The 16,808-nt window shown below is 64.4% G+C and overlaps 3 protein-coding genes across 4 annotated transcripts in view; 2 read left to right on the top strand and 1 right to left on the bottom strand.

The window, feature by feature from the left end:
* RBM6 (RNA binding motif protein 6) overlaps positions 1–338 on the bottom strand; it is a 57,312-nt gene extending 56,974 nt beyond the window's left edge. The window contains exon 1 of one of the 2 annotated variants that reach the window (XM_027640442.1): positions 263–338. The gene's annotated coding sequence lies outside the window, so the exon portion shown is untranslated. The remainder of the gene's footprint in view (positions 1–262) is intronic. The other variant, XM_027640443.1, reaches the window with a different exon arrangement.
* A 160-nt stretch (positions 339–498) lies between these two features.
* On the top strand, positions 499–5,538 carry MON1A (MON1 homolog A, secretory trafficking associated). Its single transcript, XM_027640737.1, has 6 exons — positions 499–653; positions 1,757–1,898; positions 2,139–2,606; positions 2,789–3,554; positions 3,651–3,798; positions 4,235–5,538. The coding sequence occupies exons 2-6, from the start codon at positions 1,772–1,774 to the stop codon at positions 4,373–4,375; spliced, it is 1,650 nt and encodes a 549-aa protein (XP_027496538.1). The 5' UTR covers positions 499–653; positions 1,757–1,771; the 3' UTR covers positions 4,376–5,538.
* A 1,267-nt stretch (positions 5,539–6,805) lies between these two features.
* Positions 6,806–14,940, top strand: MST1R (macrophage stimulating 1 receptor). Its single transcript, XM_027640441.1, has 21 exons — positions 6,806–6,915; positions 7,332–8,639; positions 9,833–10,021; positions 10,101–10,226; positions 10,302–10,472; positions 10,666–10,835; positions 10,925–11,102; positions 11,204–11,349; positions 11,466–11,624; positions 11,823–11,916; positions 12,023–12,250; positions 12,332–12,478; positions 12,553–12,712; positions 12,795–12,887; positions 12,971–13,198; positions 13,279–13,359; positions 13,433–13,614; positions 13,688–13,797; positions 13,893–14,058; positions 14,132–14,268; positions 14,347–14,940. The coding sequence occupies exons 2-21, from the start codon at positions 7,419–7,421 to the stop codon at positions 14,612–14,614; spliced, it is 4,254 nt and encodes a 1,417-aa protein (XP_027496242.1). The 5' UTR covers positions 6,806–6,915; positions 7,332–7,418; the 3' UTR covers positions 14,615–14,940.
* Positions 14,941–16,808: the final 1,868 nt, after the last annotated feature.

The following is a 16,808-nucleotide window of genomic DNA, read 5'->3' as shown; positions in this document are numbered from 1 at the left end:
CCCAGCTGCGCGCCCACAGCGCCAGGAGCTGATGCCCCAGACCCCGCAGCGGGGCCGCCCCCAGCCCCAGCCCATCCCCGCACCGCGGGTGACCCCAAAACAGCCCCCCCGCCATGCTCACGGACTCCAGAGCCTCACCCCCTCTACCCGGGACAAACGCACCCCGGGAGCCTCTCGGGACCCCCCCGCCCCTCTCACCACACTAAGTGAGCCCCCCCTTTACTCCGGGCGCCCCCTTTATCCCCCGGGAGCCCCCTCTCACCTCCTGCTCCCGCTCCGCCGCTCCCGCCGCGCACAGGCCCCGGCGCCGCCACGGCGAGAGCCCGGAACTTCCGGACCCCCTCCCGGAGCGCGGGGTTAGAGGGGGGTGTTGGGAATTGTAGTCCCTGCCTCTCCGTCCCGGCCTCCCACTCTCGGTCGTGGTTGCGGGTTGCGTGGACTACAACTCCCACGATTCCACTCGGCGCGCGCCGCCTACAAGTCCCATGATGCCGCGCGGCGGGTCGCCGCGATGGTCGGGGTGTCGCCGCGGTCGGGGCCGGGACAGGGGGTAGGGCGGGAGGCGACCGCCCGCCGCCGGCTCCGAGCCCTCCTCCGGCCCGCTTAGGCCGTGCCCGGGGGGCTGCGGGGCGGCCCTGGGAGGAGCCGCGGAGGTGGGTCCCCGCGCGTTGTCCTTTGCGAGGGGTCCCGGGCCTGGGTCGTGTCGGGGCTGTGGGAGCGGTGACACCTCAGCGCTGGGGGGTGAAGGGTCACGGTGGGTCCGTGCTGGGCCGAGGGAGGGTCCTGGGGTGAGCCTCGCCCCCGGAACGGTCAGCAGGGTGCTGGGGAGAGGTGAGGACGGGGCCTTGATGCGCTCCCCAGAACCCTCCAGGGCTGTCACAGGCTCCCCCAGGGCAGGACGGAGCTCTGACCAGCTCCCCAGCACCCTCCAGAGCTGTCACAGGGTTCTGGGGAGAGGGTCCGGCTCCCCTAGGTGAGGACGGGGCCATAATCTGCTCTAGGACTATCACAGGATTTTGGGGGATCTCGAGCTCCCTCGGGTGCAGCGTTACCTGATGCTGGGTTTGGGAGCAGGAGGTGTCCCGGTGCACAGGGCAGAGCTGGCACTCCATGAAATTCCCCCCCCCAGCCAGTTTCGGATGCACAGGCTCCCAGCCAGCCTGCCTGCCTCCTGTTGCTTTCAATTGTGCTCGCTTCTGGGCCGTTTTTCCCCCGGGGAAGGAAGGAAGGAGCTGGGCTGGAGGCACAGCCGGCTCTGCCCGGGAGAGCTGGGGCTGTAGAGGACAGCGGGCTCCCGGTGACGCCATCGGTGCCGGCTCAGCAGGAGTGTCACCAGCCTGGTCCCATCGCAGCCACCTAATCCAGGCCAAGAAGGGTCATAAAACCCGCCCTGTGCAAACATGAGGCCTCTGGGATCTCGGGTGTGCGGGACTTGCCCCATCCAGGGCTGTGTCCCTTCCCCCTCGCTGCTGGGACTGGCATGGGGAGGCTGAGCGGCTTTCACGGGGGAAATTGGGGCCAAGCCTGGATGAAAGGTGCCGGGGCCAGGGGACTGGAAAGAGCTGGGGCTGCGTGAGAGAGGAAATCCTGCTGGATTAGAGCAGCTTTCCTGACGTCTTACCAGGGCTCCGTGCTGCCTGCTGAGCCAGCAGGATCGGGCCGCAGGTGCTGCCATGGTCCTTCTGGACAGCAGAGTGTTTCAGGACCCGCTGTGAGGGTGAGAGGACACAGAGGTGACACTGTGGGTCACACACAGGTCCTGCCCCGAGGAATGGCTGCAGATGTCCACAAGAAGAAGAGCTGGGAAGTGCCCAATGGGTCCCTGGCACCAGGAGATGGCCAGCACACGGAGCGGTCCGAGAGCCCCACGCCGGGGCTGGCACAGGGCACGGAGCCAGGTATGGGGCACAGCTCAGCCCGGGGGAAGAGAAGGGGGGGAAAAGCAGGTCCTCATGCGGGCTGGGCCCTCTGCAGCCCCTCAGGCAGGAGGAAACAGGCCCACTGGCAACTCCGCACAAGCAGGACCCGCACCCCAGGGTGCTGCGGGATGGGGAGAGGAGGCAGGTCCTTGTCCTTTTTGCATCCTCTGCCCAGCGTGGGGGACACATGGACAGATGCTGCATGGCCCGTTATTCCAGGGGCGGGCCAGGAGGGAGCCATGTTTGTGCACACCCGCTCCTACGAGGACCTGACGAGCCCCGAGGACGGGGCGGCCGTGGCGCGGAGCCCGGAGGAGCGGCGAGGGGAGTCGGGGGAGCAGAGCAGCATGGAGCAGATCAGCAAGGACTTCAGTGAGCTGAGCACGCAGCTCACAGGCATGGCCCTCGACCTGGAGGAGGAGATGAGGCCGGGCAAGGAGGGGAAGCTGGAGCAGTCCCCGCAGACCCCACGCCGTGACTCGGTGCTGTCGGGGAAGGAGGAGGAGGACGTGACCATGGACGCCTGGCGCATGCACCGCAAGCACGTCTTCGTGCTGAGCGAGGCAGGCAAGCCCGTGTATTCCCGCTACGGCTCTGAGGAGGCCCTGTCCAGCACCATGGGCGTCATGATGGCCCTGGTGTCCTTCCTGGAGGCCGAGAAAAATGCCATCCGGTCCATCCATGCAGGTACAGCCCTTGGGGGGGAATAAGATGGGGGGTTCACAACCTGCATATCCGTGCACCTGCTCCCCTTGGCCACGTTAGCTGTCCCCAGGGGCACATTGGTGCTGGGGGGGAGAGCTGTAGCCCTGGGAAGCCAGGCTTACAGGTCTGTCCCTGCATCCCCCCGGGGACTCACTCTCAAGCAGATGGCTACAAGGTGGTGTTCGTGCGGAGGAGCCCGCTGGTGCTGGTGGCAGTGGCACGCACCCGGCAGTCGGAGCAGGAGATCGCCCACGAGCTGCTCTACATCTACTATCAGATCCTGAGCCTGCTCACCTGGACCCAGCTGAACCACATCTTCCAGCAGAAGCAGAACTATGACCTACGCCGGCTCCTGGCTGGCTCCGAGCGCATCACTGACAACCTGCTGGACCTCATGGCCCACGACCCCAGCTTCCTGATGGGCGCCGTGCGCTGCCTGCCCCTGGCTGCCAGCGTCCGGGACGCCGTCAGCAGCAGCCTGCAGCAGGCCAAGGCCAAGAGCCTGGTCTTCTCCATTCTCCTCTCTGGGAACCAGCTGGTGTCTCTCGTGAGGAAGAAAGATCAGTTCCTCCACCCCATTGACCTCCACCTACTCTTTAACCTCATCAGCTCTTCTTCCTCCTTTCGGGAGGGTGAAGCCTGGACTCCTATTTGCCTCCCCAAGTTCAACTCCAGTGGCTTCTTCCATGCCCACATCTCCTACCTGGAGCAGGAGATGGACCTGTGCCTGCTGCTGGTCTCCACAGACCGCGAGGACTTCTTCACCGTGTCCGACTGCAAGCGGCGCTTCCAGGAGCGGCTGCGGCGGCGGGGGGTGCACCACGCCCTGCAGGAGGCCCTGCGCACCCCCTTCTACAGCGTCGCCCAGGTGGGCATCCCCGACCTCCGGCACTTCATCTACAAGTCCAAGAGCTCTGGGCTCTTCACCAGGTGAGGCCCTGGGGAACCATCAGGCCAAGGCTGTGGCATATGGAATGGGCCAAGCCTCTTCTCCGGGGGGGCTAACGGGGTGCTGTGTTCCCGCAGCCCCGAGATTGAGGCTCCCTACGTGCAGGAGGAGGAGAAGGAGAGGCTCTTGGGGCTCTACCAGTACCTGCACAGCCGGGCCCACAACTCTTCACGGCCCCTGAAGAACATCTACTTCACGGGCCCCCGAGAGAACCTCCTGGCGTGGGTAAGGCTGTCAGTGGGTTTTGGTGAGCCTGTGTTTCCTGGTCTTGTGTGGCGGGAAAAGGGGGTGGTGGCAGGACACAGCACCAGCTCCATGGTCCCCAGAGAGGCCTCCAGCCTGTTTGGGGGTGAGCTTGCCCCAGTGTGAGGGAGGGACGGGCAGGGGTAGCACCAGGAGCTGGTGAATTTCGGCACCAAGGGCTGTGCTATGTGCTGTCATGAACTCAGTGCTGTGGAGAAAACCCACTCTGGGTGCAAACTCTGGGGTTTGGTCCTTCCTCTTCTGAGCAAACCAGATGCCACCCATTTAGGGTACCACCTCATGTCCCTGCACTGGAGCTCCTGTGCCTATTCCCAGTAGCCCATGGTGGGAAGATGCAATGCCAGCTCCAAGTGGTGCACAGTCCTGTTCCCAGCATATATCCCATTCCTTCTCCCAGGTAACCAACGCCTTTGAGCTCTATGTATGCTACAGTCCCCTGGGGACCAAGGCTGGTGCCATCAGTGCTGTCAACAAGCTCATGAAGTGGATCCGCAAGGAGGAAGACCGACTCTTCATCCTCACACCCCAGACATACTGATGGGTATCACCCCGGGCGTGCTGCCAGCTGGGAGAGCCCCTGCTGTGCTGGGGAGCCCATTCCCAGGGATTCCCAGGCCATGTGTCTGGGGGAAAGGGCATGGTAGGATCCCAGAGCACAGAGAAACCCCCCTGTGGGACTGTCCAACCTGAATGTTAGAGATGGGGTGCACGGGGAAAGGGAAAGGGGTGAGCAGGACTTTCTCAGCTGCAGGCAGTGCCCCAGCTGGGGAGCTGCCCTTCCTCTGTGGTCCCTTGGCTCTGTCCCTGGAGTGGGGCTGCTGGTACCCTGGGTTGCTGGAGGGGAGCAGAGGAGCAGAGCCCCCGGGTCCCGCTGCCTGTGCCTGCCATCTCCTCTGGCATCCTGTGGCTGTGCCAAGGGTGAGGGTCCCCAGGGGACAGGTGGGGACCCCAGTGCTGCTGTGCCCGCAGATGGCGGGTGACACTACCCAGGCAGGGGACAGGGCTGACCTGGGGCACACACTGCTCTCCCTGCCCTGGGGGAGCTGGACCTCCCAAGTGCCAGGGAGTCCCTGGCAGTCCCACTGCAGGTTTACCCCTTTGGCATCTGTATGAGCCCTGACCCTTCCCACTGTGGCTGTGAAAAGGATGTCCCCGGGGATGCTGGCAGGCAGGGTGGGTCAGCCTGCCTCAGCTGGGACAGCAGGGTCCTGCCCACCTCCCCATGAGGACACAGAGGAGCTCCAGAGAGATCTGGGGTGCCAAGGTGTCCGCCAGGGTGCTTGTGGGCTCATGGTGCTGGCTCTGGGTAGTGAACCCTAAATGGGCAGCTCAAGCACAGCCCCTGGGAGACCCCGCTGGCACAGGACCCTGTGCCCCCCAGCCCAAGGAGGGTCTTCCACTTGGCACAGGAGCACCTGCCCCCAAACCCAGCCCCTTGAGCCAGTTATGCTGAGCTTGCTGCACAGGGGCCACCTACTCCCCAGACATCCCCAGGCACTGGTGTGGGGCTGAGCGTCTGTGAACTCCATGTTTTGGGGCTGTCTGGGTAGTGCTGGGGCAGGTGTTTGAGGATGGCACTCTGACAGCAAAGGAGCTGAGAAGGACCCGGCAGGGCTAGCACAGGGATCTGCTCCTGTGTTTATCCTCCTGCCAGAGTGTAATCGCTTGTCTTTGCTCATAAACATTATATGGACCCTAAGTCAAGACTTGTCGCATTCGTTTTTGTCTGCTGGAGTGGGGGGATGACCAAGCTGAGGGGGAAGTTTGGTCCAAGATTGGATACGGTTCAGTCCAGCCCTGGGGACCCGCTGGGAGCCAGGAAAGCTGGCCGGGAGCGGCGTGAGGCCGCCGGGGCTGTGCTGGCAGGAGGCGGCGCTGGCTGTAGACTGGGAGCGGCGAAATCCCCGGGCTGAGCTGGCCGGGGCCAGCTCATGTCGAAACCGAGCCGAGAGGCGCAGCCGGAGGAAGGAGCTGTTGAGTAAGGCCCGGGGCCAGCGGAACTGCCGGGCCTTGCACAACGGGGGGCGGGAGCCTGGGAGGGCCGGGGCTGGCCAGGTGGCAGGGACAGGAGGGCCCATTTTCGGAGTGTTCAGGACCAAAGTCCCCGGCTGCGTGAGGCAGCGCCCTGCTCAGCTGAAGGAGAAGTCCATGTGCAAAGGGACCCGCAGCCCCAGGGTCCGAGGGCAGCAGGGCACTTGGAGGGCAAATCCACGTATGGACCGGGATATAAAGCATCTTCCTGCATCCTTGGAAGTGTAGTGCTGGCACTTCCTGCCACCGCGGGGAGGAAAGGGACACGAGAAACAGAGTGGGCACAACAGAATTAACCCCCACGGCTGCCCTTGCAAAACTTTGGCTGCCTCAGCCCTGCTCCTGCTCCCTGGCTTGGAACCCTGGTTCTGAGCCTGCCACACCCCGCAAAGGCTGCCCCGTTCGCCTGGAAGTGAGCAGCAAACGCGGTGCTAGAGTGGGAGCTTTGGGGAAGCGACAGGTTCGATTCCATGTGTCAGGGTGTAGACCGCCCCTATGGCAAGGGGACTGGAATCTGTGGCCGAGGGTACCAACATGCAGGACCCCACCCGGGCCCCGGGATGCCGGCAGCCGCCTCCCAGCCATCCGACGGCCACCCCGACCCGCGGTGGGCACCCCAGGCGCCGCGCCAGCCCTGCCCCCTGTCCCGGTCGAGGGCCTCTGCTCCCATCCGTGTCGCTCTCGGGCACCGTGCCCACCCATGTCTGTCCCCCCGAGGTGCTCAGCGGGCACCCTGAGCTGCGTGTTCCCGAGCACCCCCGTACCCCCGGGCTGCGTGTGGCTGTGCCGGCCCTCGGGGAGCCCCCGGCGACGCGGGGGCAGGACCCGCCCGCCCCGTTCCGCTCTGTGCCGTCCCGTCCCGCCCCGCTCCGCCCCGTCCCACCTCGCCTGCTCCATCCCGGCCCCGCTCCGCTCCGCCCGCCCTGCCCTGGCACGGCACGGCACGGCAGCGCCCAGGTGAGCCCCACGCCGCCTGGCACCGCGGGATCGGACCGCACCGCGTGAACGTGGGGGGGCCAGGCGGACCTAACGAGGACTCCGGACCCGGTGAGCCGCGGCGGGGCCGGGGGTGGAGACCGGGAGTACGTCGGGGTCCCTGTCTCGGGAGGCTGGCGGGGGCTTTGTCCCAGTCCCGCGGGGATCCCTGGTCCCCGTCGCTGTCCTGGGGGGCTGGCAGGGTACCCATCCCAGTCCCCGGGAGGGGTCATTGCAGGGCAGAGGTGCCTCAGGATGACAGGCGGGGTCTGGAGGTGGCAGAAGGCAGGATTTGTCCCCATGCCACAGGGAGCTTGGCTTCACCTGCCAATCATGATATTTGGGAAGAGGTTTGGCGTGGCCAATCGTCCCCTGGCAGCACCCCTCATCATCTGGCCCCTGGGGACACCAGCACACCCAGCTGTGGCAGTGCCCAGGGTCCTTGCCTAAAGGCAGTGGGTAAAACCCTTCCTCCTTTATTTTGGCAGATGTGATGGTGGCCCATCCTCTATGTGTTCCGACCCCACTGGGTGCTGAGCACCGTCAATAACCTCACAGCAGTGGCACTGCACAGCATGGGCCTGTTGTGCCTCGTGTGCTTCTGGCTGGTGCTCGCCCTGGTCCCGCTGGGCGCCGGTGCCTGGCAGTGCCCCCAGATCCCATTCAGCTCCACCAGGAACTTCTCTGTCCCCTACACGCTGCCTGGCCTCGATGCTGGCAGCCCCATCCAGAATGTTGCTGTCTTTGCTGACTCCGATGGTACAGTCGCCATCTTTGTGGCCGTCCGTAACCGCATCCTGCTGGCCAGCGCCGAGCTGCACCTCCTCTCCGTCCTTGTCACCGGCCCAGTGGGCAGCGCCGAGTGTGAGATCTGTCGCCTGTGCCCAGCCACCACGGATGGCCCTGAGGACACGGACAATGTCCTGCTGCTGCTGGACCCGCTGGAGCCGTGGCTGTACAGCTGTGGCACAGCACGGCATGGGCTGTGCTACCAGCACCAGCTGGAGGTGCGGGATGGTAAGGTGGCCATCACAGCCACACACTGCCTGTACTCGGCCACGGGCAACAGCCCCACATTGTGCCCCGACTGCGTGGCCAGCCCTCTGGGGACCAGTGCCACCGTGGTGGCCACCTCCTATGCCTCTTTCTTCTACCTCGGCTCCACCATCAACAGCAGCGTGGCAGCCCAGTACAGCCCACAGTCGGTGTCTGTCCGCAGGCTGAAGGGCACCTTGGATGGCTTTTCGGGTGATTTCCAGTGGCTGACGGTGCTGCCACGATACCGCGACAACTACACCATCCACTATGTGCACTCCTTTGCCGACGGGGACCACGTCTACTTCCTGATGGTGCAGCTGGAGCGGCCGGGCTCGACCGTGTACCACACACGCCTGGCACGGCTCAGCACCCACGAGCGCGACCTCCGTCGCTACCGCGAGCTCGTCCTCGACTGCCGCTTCGAGTCCAAGCGCCGGCGCCGGCGGCGCAGCGGCGAGGAGGATGCTGAGCGGGATGTTGCCTACAACGTGCTGCAGGCAGCCCACACTGCCCGCCCTGGTGCCCGCTTGGCCCGTGACCTCGGCATCAACGACACCGACACAGTGCTCTTCGGTGCCTTTGCCGAGAGCCAGCCGGAGAGCATGGTGCCACGGGAGAACTCGGCTGTCTGTGCCTTCCCAATCCGCCTCCTCAACCAGGCCATGGAGGAAGGCATGGAGAAGTGCTGTGGCATCGGGCACCAGCCACTGCTGCGGGGGCTCAGCTTCTTCCAGCCAGTGGAGTACTGCCCACACAACGTGAGTGCTCTGCCCTGCGCCACGTCCGGCCTGAGGGGCCTGGGGGTCGTCTGGGACGTGGGGAGATGGGGACAGCATGCTGGGAAGCGCTGGTAGAGCGGGGTGGATGGTGGGGTGGGGTAGGGCAGGGGGAGAGCAGCGTCACCCAGGTGTGAGTCAGCCCAGCAGCCACCCACCATCTATTGCAGGGGCCTTTGTGCTCCAGCAGGCCCGGCCACACCGAGGAGGAGACAGGGTGCTGGTGGGGATCTGATTGAACTCCCCACCTCACAAACACATCTCAGCACATGGGCACACTGCTGCATGCCCTGCACTGGGCTAACAGTCCCTCTCCTGGTGTGGCCTCCCCACAAGCACTGACTCCAGCCCCCGTGGTAACTGTCCCTGGATCCCAGCCAACCTCTCCAGCTTGTTTATGTGGAGGAGGGACAGGGAAGCCGCGGGGCCTTGGTGGTCCCCAGAGTGGACGTGTGAGGTGCTGTGAGGTGCTGGCTGCTCCTGCCTTGTTCCCTGGGCTCAGCCACCGCCTTCTCTGGGCAAATAAACCACAGGCGGAAGTGCAATTAGTCACCGGGGTTCCTCGTCTGCCGCAGCTGCAGGGCAGGAACACCGTGTCCCAGGTACAAGCCCCGGCATGGCCAGGACACAAATGGGTGGGCGCCCCGGCAGGGCCCCCTCGTCCCAGCATGTGACACGAGTTTTGGTGTTCTCAGCCAGGCGCGGGGCAAGGTGCAGCCAAATCCCCTCCTCTTCCCTCACGGAGCAGACAGCTCACTGCCGCTGACTCACTCTGCAGCAGGGCGAGCCCAGGGGGGACCCCAGCCCCGTTTATCAGGGGTGTCCAATGGGGACACCGTGGCTCCTGGTGTCCTCCTTCAACCTCACACCCCCCCCCAGGCTCCAGGGGCCAGGGAGGGCTGGGGTTGGGGTGTGCATCCCATGGTGCCGGCACCCGATAACCACATCCAGATGGAGTGGGAGGGGAGGACAGGATCTGACGCCACACGAGGGTTGCGGGAGTGGCTGCGGATGTGTTTTTTTCCCCAAAATTTTCCCAGCCTGGAGGGGAACTTGAGCAGTTTGGTGCTGCCCCAAAATGTCTCACAGCTGGAGCTGGTACCCACCTATGAGGGTGTGGGGAAATCGGGTCGCCAGGGCCGGTTTCAAGGCATCCACCCTGTGCTTGGCTGTAGGTGAACCTCTCAGCACCGGTGATAAACACCAGCTGCTGGGACCAGCCCACCCTTGTTCCCGCGGCCTCCCACAAGGTGGACCTGTTCAATGGGCATCTGGCCAGTGTCCTCCTCACCTCCATCTTTGTCACCACCCTGGGGAATGTCACTGTGGCCCACCTGGGCACAGCAGAAGGACGCATCTTCCAGGTGAGATGAGGAGCTGGGTGGGGTGGGGGTCCCAGTGAGCAGTGGGGTGCACTCAGCCCCACACTCTGCCCCACTGCAGATAGTGCTTCAGCGCTCCAGCTCCTACCTCCTGACCATGGCCAACTTCTCCCTGGGGGAGCCAGGGCCGGTGCAGGGTGCCATGGGGTCACAGAGCCACTCGCTGTTCTTCGCTGCGGGCACCAAGGTGAGTGGGGGGCTGGGGGAATGGGGCAGGCACTGAGCCCCACATGCCCCCCTCACTTCCACTCTCCATCCCCAGGTGTGGCGCCTGAATGTCACCGGCCCCGGCTGCCGCCACTTCTCCACGTGCCAGCGCTGCCTGCGTGCCGAGCGCTTCATGGGCTGTGGCTGGTGTGGGGATGGGTGCACACGCCGCCACGAGTGTGCCGGCCCCTGGGTCCAGGACAGCTGCCCACCCGTCCTCACCGATGTAGGTCTGCGCCGCCGTCCCCCTGCTGCCCACAGCTCCCATGCAGTCGGATAGGGAGGGAGGTGGCAAATGGGGTGGTGTGTGGTGGGACCCCCTCCCCATGATGGGTGTTGTGTCCCTCAGGGAAGGGGCTTTCTGGACCTGCAACCATCACTGGTCAGGGCTCTCAGTGTCGTGGGTGCTTCTCCCACAGTTCCACCCCCGGAGCGCCCCGCTGCGGGGTCGGACACGGGTCACTCTCTGTGGCATGACCTTCCGCTCCCACTCGGACCCTGACCCCAGCCGCAGCCCCCCCGCTGCCTACCGGGTGACAGTGGGACAGCGAGGCTGCACCGTGCTGCCACAGGAGATCAAGAGCTACAGGTGTGTGCCGGTGCTGGGAGGGAACAGTGGCAGAGAGGGTTTTGGGGCTGCTCCCTGGCCTGGGCCTGACCCCCAACCCTGCCCTGCAGACCCCTGCCCACCTCCCGCCGCAAGGAGTTTGTGGACGTGCTGGTGTGTGAGCTGGAGCCTGGGGGGCTGGCAGCAGCGAGGGGCCCGGCCAACGTGGTGCTCACTGTGGAGGAGCCCCCCAGGCCCTCTGGCTTCCATGTCCAAGGCTCCTCCGCTCTTGGTGGCTTCATCTTTGTGGTATGGTCCTGCACTGGCAGTCACCCCAGCTGCCCTCTGGCAGGGTTTGAGGGGGTTTGGATCACCCTGCCACCCATTCCACTGACCCCGTCTCTGCTCAGGAGCCACGCATCAGAGTCCTGCACCCCCCGTTTGGCCCCCGGGGGGGTGGCACCCACCTCTCACTCCATGGCGCCCACCTCTCTTCAGGGAGCAGCTGGAGGGTGATGGTCAATGGCTCCGAGTGTCCCCTGACCGGGCAGCCCAGGTATGCCCCTGCCCTGCCCCCACCAGCAAGCACAGTGGGGTCCCTGGCATGGGAACCAGCACAGGGAACCCCTGCAGTCCTGCTGTCCCCCCCAACCCTGGCTGCTGCATCCCCAGTGACAACGGGACAATTCAGTGCACGGCTCCTGCTGCCAGTGGCCTGGGCGCAGCCTGGGTGGCCCTGTGGATCGATGGGGAGGCGTTCCCAGCCCCGCTGCCATTCCAGTACCGCCCTGACCCCTCTGTGTTGGCTATCATCCCCAACTGCAGCTATGAGTAAGTCCAAGGGCTCCCTTCCCTTGGGTGAGGGGACATTCCTGGCTTCCCACTGTGCTGGCTGGGCTGGATGAGCTGCCGGGGATCGCATGCACCCCAGGCACCACACACAACTTGGGGACCACGTGCACCCCAGGGACCACATGCACCCTCTGGGGATGATATATGCCCCGGGGCCCTGATCCCTGCCCATCGTAGGGGCTCGATGCTCACCATCATTGGCACCCACCTGGACTCCGTGTATCGTGCCAAGATCCGCTTTGAAGCCAGAGGTGTGATTACCAAAGCCACAGTAAGCATCTGGGTGGGAGGCCATCACACCCCAACCCTACCCTGCCTACTCCAATCCCCTGGTGGGCATCATTCAGTGCCAGTGCCCAGCATCCCCCTGCCTGCAGGAGTGTGAGGACCCACTGGCACCAGAGCGGCTGCTGTGCCGTAGTCCAGCCTTCCCCTTCAAGAGCAAGGTCGATGTGGTGCTGGGGAACCTGAGTGTGCTGCTGGATGGTGCTGACGGCCACTGGCTCTTCCACCTCCACTACTACTCCCGGCCCAAGATCTTCCCCTTGAAGCAGGAGGGCGGGCGCCTCCGCCTCAAGCCTGGCGATGATGAGATCGAGGTGCACGTACGTGGGGGCACTGGGGTGAGCCAGGGCAGGGGGTCCCACCACCAGGACCCCCAGGCTTAGGGCTCTGTGTCTGGGCAGCAAGCGGGCCTGAACGCCTTGGCCACCTGCATGAACATCACCATGACAGTGGGGGGCCGGGACTGCCACCCCAACGTCCTGAACAACGAGGTGACGTGCCGCCTGCCCCAGGAGCTGCGCCTGCCCGCCGCTGGGGCCCCCGTGGAGGTAGGCACCCCCTAGATGGGCAACCACCCCCCCACATCCCCCATCCCATCCCTGCTGAGCCCCTGCTCCTCCAGATCTGTGTGAATGGTGCCTGCGAGGCGCTGGGCTGGGTGCTGTCCCCCCCCACCTCGCTGGATCTGGCTGCCAGCCTGGCCCTGGGCATTGGCGTCACCTTCCTAGTCTGCTGCATCCTGGCTGCCATGCTGCTCCGTTGGTGCTGGAGGAAGAGGCGAGGTGAGTGCTGTGCTCACTGGGCACACTGGTGCTTCCAGCCCCCCACCACGCTGCCCCCCACCCACCCCACTGCTGCCCACAGGGACGGAGAACCTGGAGCTGCTGGTGCAGCCCGGCCGCAGCGACCCCCCTGTCACCACCCAGCGCCCCGGCGTCGACTACAGGGAGGTGCTGGGTAAGTGGGTGTCACAGGTGGATGGTGGGGTGATGGGTGCTGGGTGCTGCCAGCCCTCACCCTGCCTCTGCCTGTCCTGGCAGTGCTGAACACAGCAGGCACTCCCAGCCCTGTGGCGCCCCGCATACGAATCACCAGTGCCAGTGCTGGTGCTGGTGCCAGTGCAGCAGGTGGTGGATCCCCCATGCCCCTGCTCAGAGCCACATCCTGCTGCTTGGAGGACCTGCGGCCGGAGCTGTTGGAGGAGGTGAAGGACATTCTCATTCCCGAGGAGCGGCTTGTCACCCATCGCCACCAGGTCATCGGCAAAGGTGACTCTGCAGCCCAGTTTGGCCGTGGCATCACCTGCTGGCTCTGTGCGGTGCCAGCTTTGTGCCACCTGTCTCTGCAGGGCACTTCGGCAGCGTCTACCATGGCACCTACTCAGACCCACTGCTGGGAGACCTCCACTGCGCCGTCAAGTCCCTGCACCGTGAGTAGCTCCCGCTCCCATGCGCGGTCCCGCGGCACGGCAGCGGAGCGCTCCACAGCTCAGCTCTCGGCAGGCATCACAGACCTGGAGGAGGTAGAGGAGTTCCTGCGTGAGGGCATCCTCATGAAGAGCTTCCACCACCCTCAGGTGCTCTCGCTGCTGGGGGTGTGCCTGCCCCGCCATGGGCTGCCTCTCGTCGTCCTGCCCTACATGCGCCACGGGGACCTGCGCCAGTTCATCCGCGCCCAGGAGAGGGTAGGGGGGTACCCCGGGGGGCAGAGGGTGGTGGGGAGCCAAGGTCGCCCTGCTCACCACTCTCATCCCACAGAGCACCACAATGAAGGAGCTCATAGGCTTCGGGCTGCAGGTAGCCCTGGGCATGGAGTACCTGGCCCAGAAGAAGTTTGTGCATCGGGACCTGGCAGCCAGGAACTGCATGTGAGTGTGACTGTAACTGCCAGATCCCCACTACGGGGCCACCCCGTGGGTCTGGATGTGCCCAGGTGTCCCCACCTCAATTTGGTGTCCCCCAGGCTGGACGAGACGCTGACGGTGAAGGTGGCTGACTTTGGGCTGGCACGGGATGTGTTTGGCAAGGAATACTACAGCATCCGGCAGCACCGGCATGCCAAGCTGCCCGTCAAGTGGATGGCACTGGAGAGCCTCCAGACCCAAAAATTCACCACCAAATCAGATGTGGTAGGCACAATGCCTTTCCCTGTCCCCCATCCCCATCCCGCCTGCATCTCAACAGCAGCTCTCTGCTTGGCAGTGGTCCTTTGGTGTGCTCATGTGGGAGCTGCTGACACGGGGGGCATCGCCGTACCCCGAGGTGGACCCCTACGACATGGCCCGCTACCTGCTGCAGGGGAGACGCCTGCCACAGCCCTCCCACTGCCCTGACCCGCTGTGAGTGGGGCTGGGGGTGGGCAGGATGGTGGGGGTTGTCCCGGGGGGCTGCCAGCACTGACTGGGGTGTCGGGGCAGGTACCGGGTGATGCTGAGCTGCTGGGCACCAGCGCCCGAGGAGAGACCGTCCTTCACGGGGCTGGTGGGAGAGCTGGAGCATGTCCTGGCCACACTGGAGGGTGAGCACTACGTCAACCTGGCTGTCACCTACACCAGCCTGGATTGGGGCCCCCCCTTTCCTCCTGCCCCACCGGGGCAGCTGCCTGGTAGCGAAGATGAGGACAGGGATAATGAGGAGGAGGAGGAAGAGGAGGAAGAAGAGGAGGAGGGTGCGTCTGTGTGCTGATGGGATGCCCTGCACTGGAGGGACTCCTGGACCCCCATACACCATGGTCACACTACCCTGAGGAGGGATGCAGCATGCAACCAGATGCTATGGGGCACCTTCCCTATGGGATGGGTGCTGGGAGGCAGATGGGTGCTGTGGGATGCTCTCCCATGGCTCACACCCAGGCCCTGCTGGGTGTTCCCCACGCTTGGTCCCATGCCATGAGGTGCTGGGGGCCTCAGTCCTGAGCTGGCTGGGTGTGGGGGGACTCAGTCCCACAGTGATGAGGCTGTGCTGTGGAATTTGGGGCTCAGCCCCACAGTAGCAGGTGCCATGGAGGCCCAAGTGGAGTCCCACTGGGTGCTGCGGGGTGGCCTGGCCCTCCCAGGGCTCCCATGGCATTTTCAGCCTGTTGGCTGCTCAAATCACTCATTAAAACATAATTATATTTTTTCCCTGGCTGGGGCTGTGTCTTTGAAGGGGCCATGCCCAGGTGGGCAGCACCCTTTTCCCCCTGCCCAGAGAGGGGATGGTCTTGCCACCAACCTCTGGGGGCACCCACCTCGCAGGGGGTGCAGGTGAGGGTCCACCCACCGTTCCTGTGCCAGCCACGGGAGGGCACCTGCACACCAGTGCTGGCATGGCCACACCAACACTGTCCCCCAGTGCCCACCATGCTGGGGCTCCCCTGTGTACCCTGTGTCCCACCATGACCCCCTGAGCTTGGGCTGTCTGGGAGGTTTTCCCTAAAAGTCCCCTTCCCAGCCACATTCAGCTCACGGTCAGTGTGGCTGTGGGGTGTGAGGCGGTGTGGGGAGCACTGTGCTCCTGGACATGGGGTGATGATGTCCCTGGGGTGCAACAACCTGGCACATGGGTCACGGTGCCCCTGGGATCACGGTATGGTGGATGCCATGGAGCATGGGACTGTAGTGCCCATGGAAACACAACGCTCCTAGGATGATGGGTGCCTGGACATTGGATCAGGGTGTTCTTAGGATCATGGGATTACGGTGTTCCTGGCATTGAGGTGCCCATGGGACCATGGTGGCCAGGACAGGTGATCACAGTCCAGACACAGTGGCACCCAGCCCACCTACCGCTCCCTGCAGAGGGTCCCTGTGGCACACACTGCTCCGAGCTTGGGGCTGCTGTCTAGTGACCAAGAATCATTACCACCCTCATTTAACAACACCTTTATTGCTTCATCGCTGCCCATGCAGGGGATGGTGCAGCTGGTGCTCCAGGGCATGCCCAGGGGCTGTCCAGAGAGGGGGAGAGCAGCTGAACTCCCCATGGATCACTGCCTGATGAGCTGGCTCTTTCTGCTCCTTTTGCTGGTGGTGGTGACAGACATCACATCTGTGAGGAGCTTGTCCTCATGAGGAGATCCTCTCTACCACAATTTTGGGGCAAAAATCCCCTACAACAAGACAGTGGAAAAGAGGAGTGGGGCAGTGGTGGACATCACTCCCTTGGGTGCAGGTCCAGAGCTCAAGGCAGGGGGCAAGGGCAGGGTCTAGGGATGGATGGATGGGCAGGGGATGCTGAAACATGCCCAGTCTGTGGCCGTGGGCAGCACCATTCCCACTCCATGGCCAGCCATGCAGGTCCTGCCACCGACACTGGCTGTAAATAAAACCTCCTCGGCTGCTCATTAAGCGGTGCCGGAGCCCGGGGCCGCATCAGCTCCCATCAGCCAAGCTGTCCATCTCTGCTGGTGCCTTGCACCTGCATGGCTCCGCCGCCGCACGCCGGAGGGTATTTTTAGTGCAGCTGGGTCCCAGCATCCCACAGTTGGGGCAGCTGCCAGCGCTGTGCCTCAGTTTCCCTGCAGTGTGGCTGCACTGCTCCACGGGCCTGGGTTTTGGTGTGACCATGACCCCCGGTGTGGGTGCTGACCTTGCCCATGTGAGGTCAAGCAGTGCCATTTCGGCTCCGCTGCTGAGTTGCTGTGGCAACGCTGCGTGGTTATTAGGGCTGGATCAGAAATGCAGGTGCTGGGTGGTGCTGGCACTGATACTGGGGGATGCTGAGTGCCTGGGGGGCAGCAGGGGCAGCTGGCTAGGGCACTGACAGCTGATGGGATGCAGGAATCCAGGGATGGATAGAAGCATGGATGGATGGGTGGATGGATGGACAGAGGGACAAATGGATGGGTGAGTGGATGGATGGATGGATGGATGGATGGATGGATGGATGGATGGATGGA

Source organism: Corapipo altera, unplaced genomic scaffold, assembly GCF_003945725.1.
Source record: "Corapipo altera isolate COAL_440 unplaced genomic scaffold, ASM394572v1 55, whole genome shotgun sequence".
NCBI lineage: Eukaryota > Metazoa > Chordata > Aves > Passeriformes > Pipridae > Corapipo > Corapipo altera.
The sequence above is the reverse complement of the archived record's forward strand: the minus strand, read 5'-3'. Positions and strand labels throughout refer to the sequence as shown.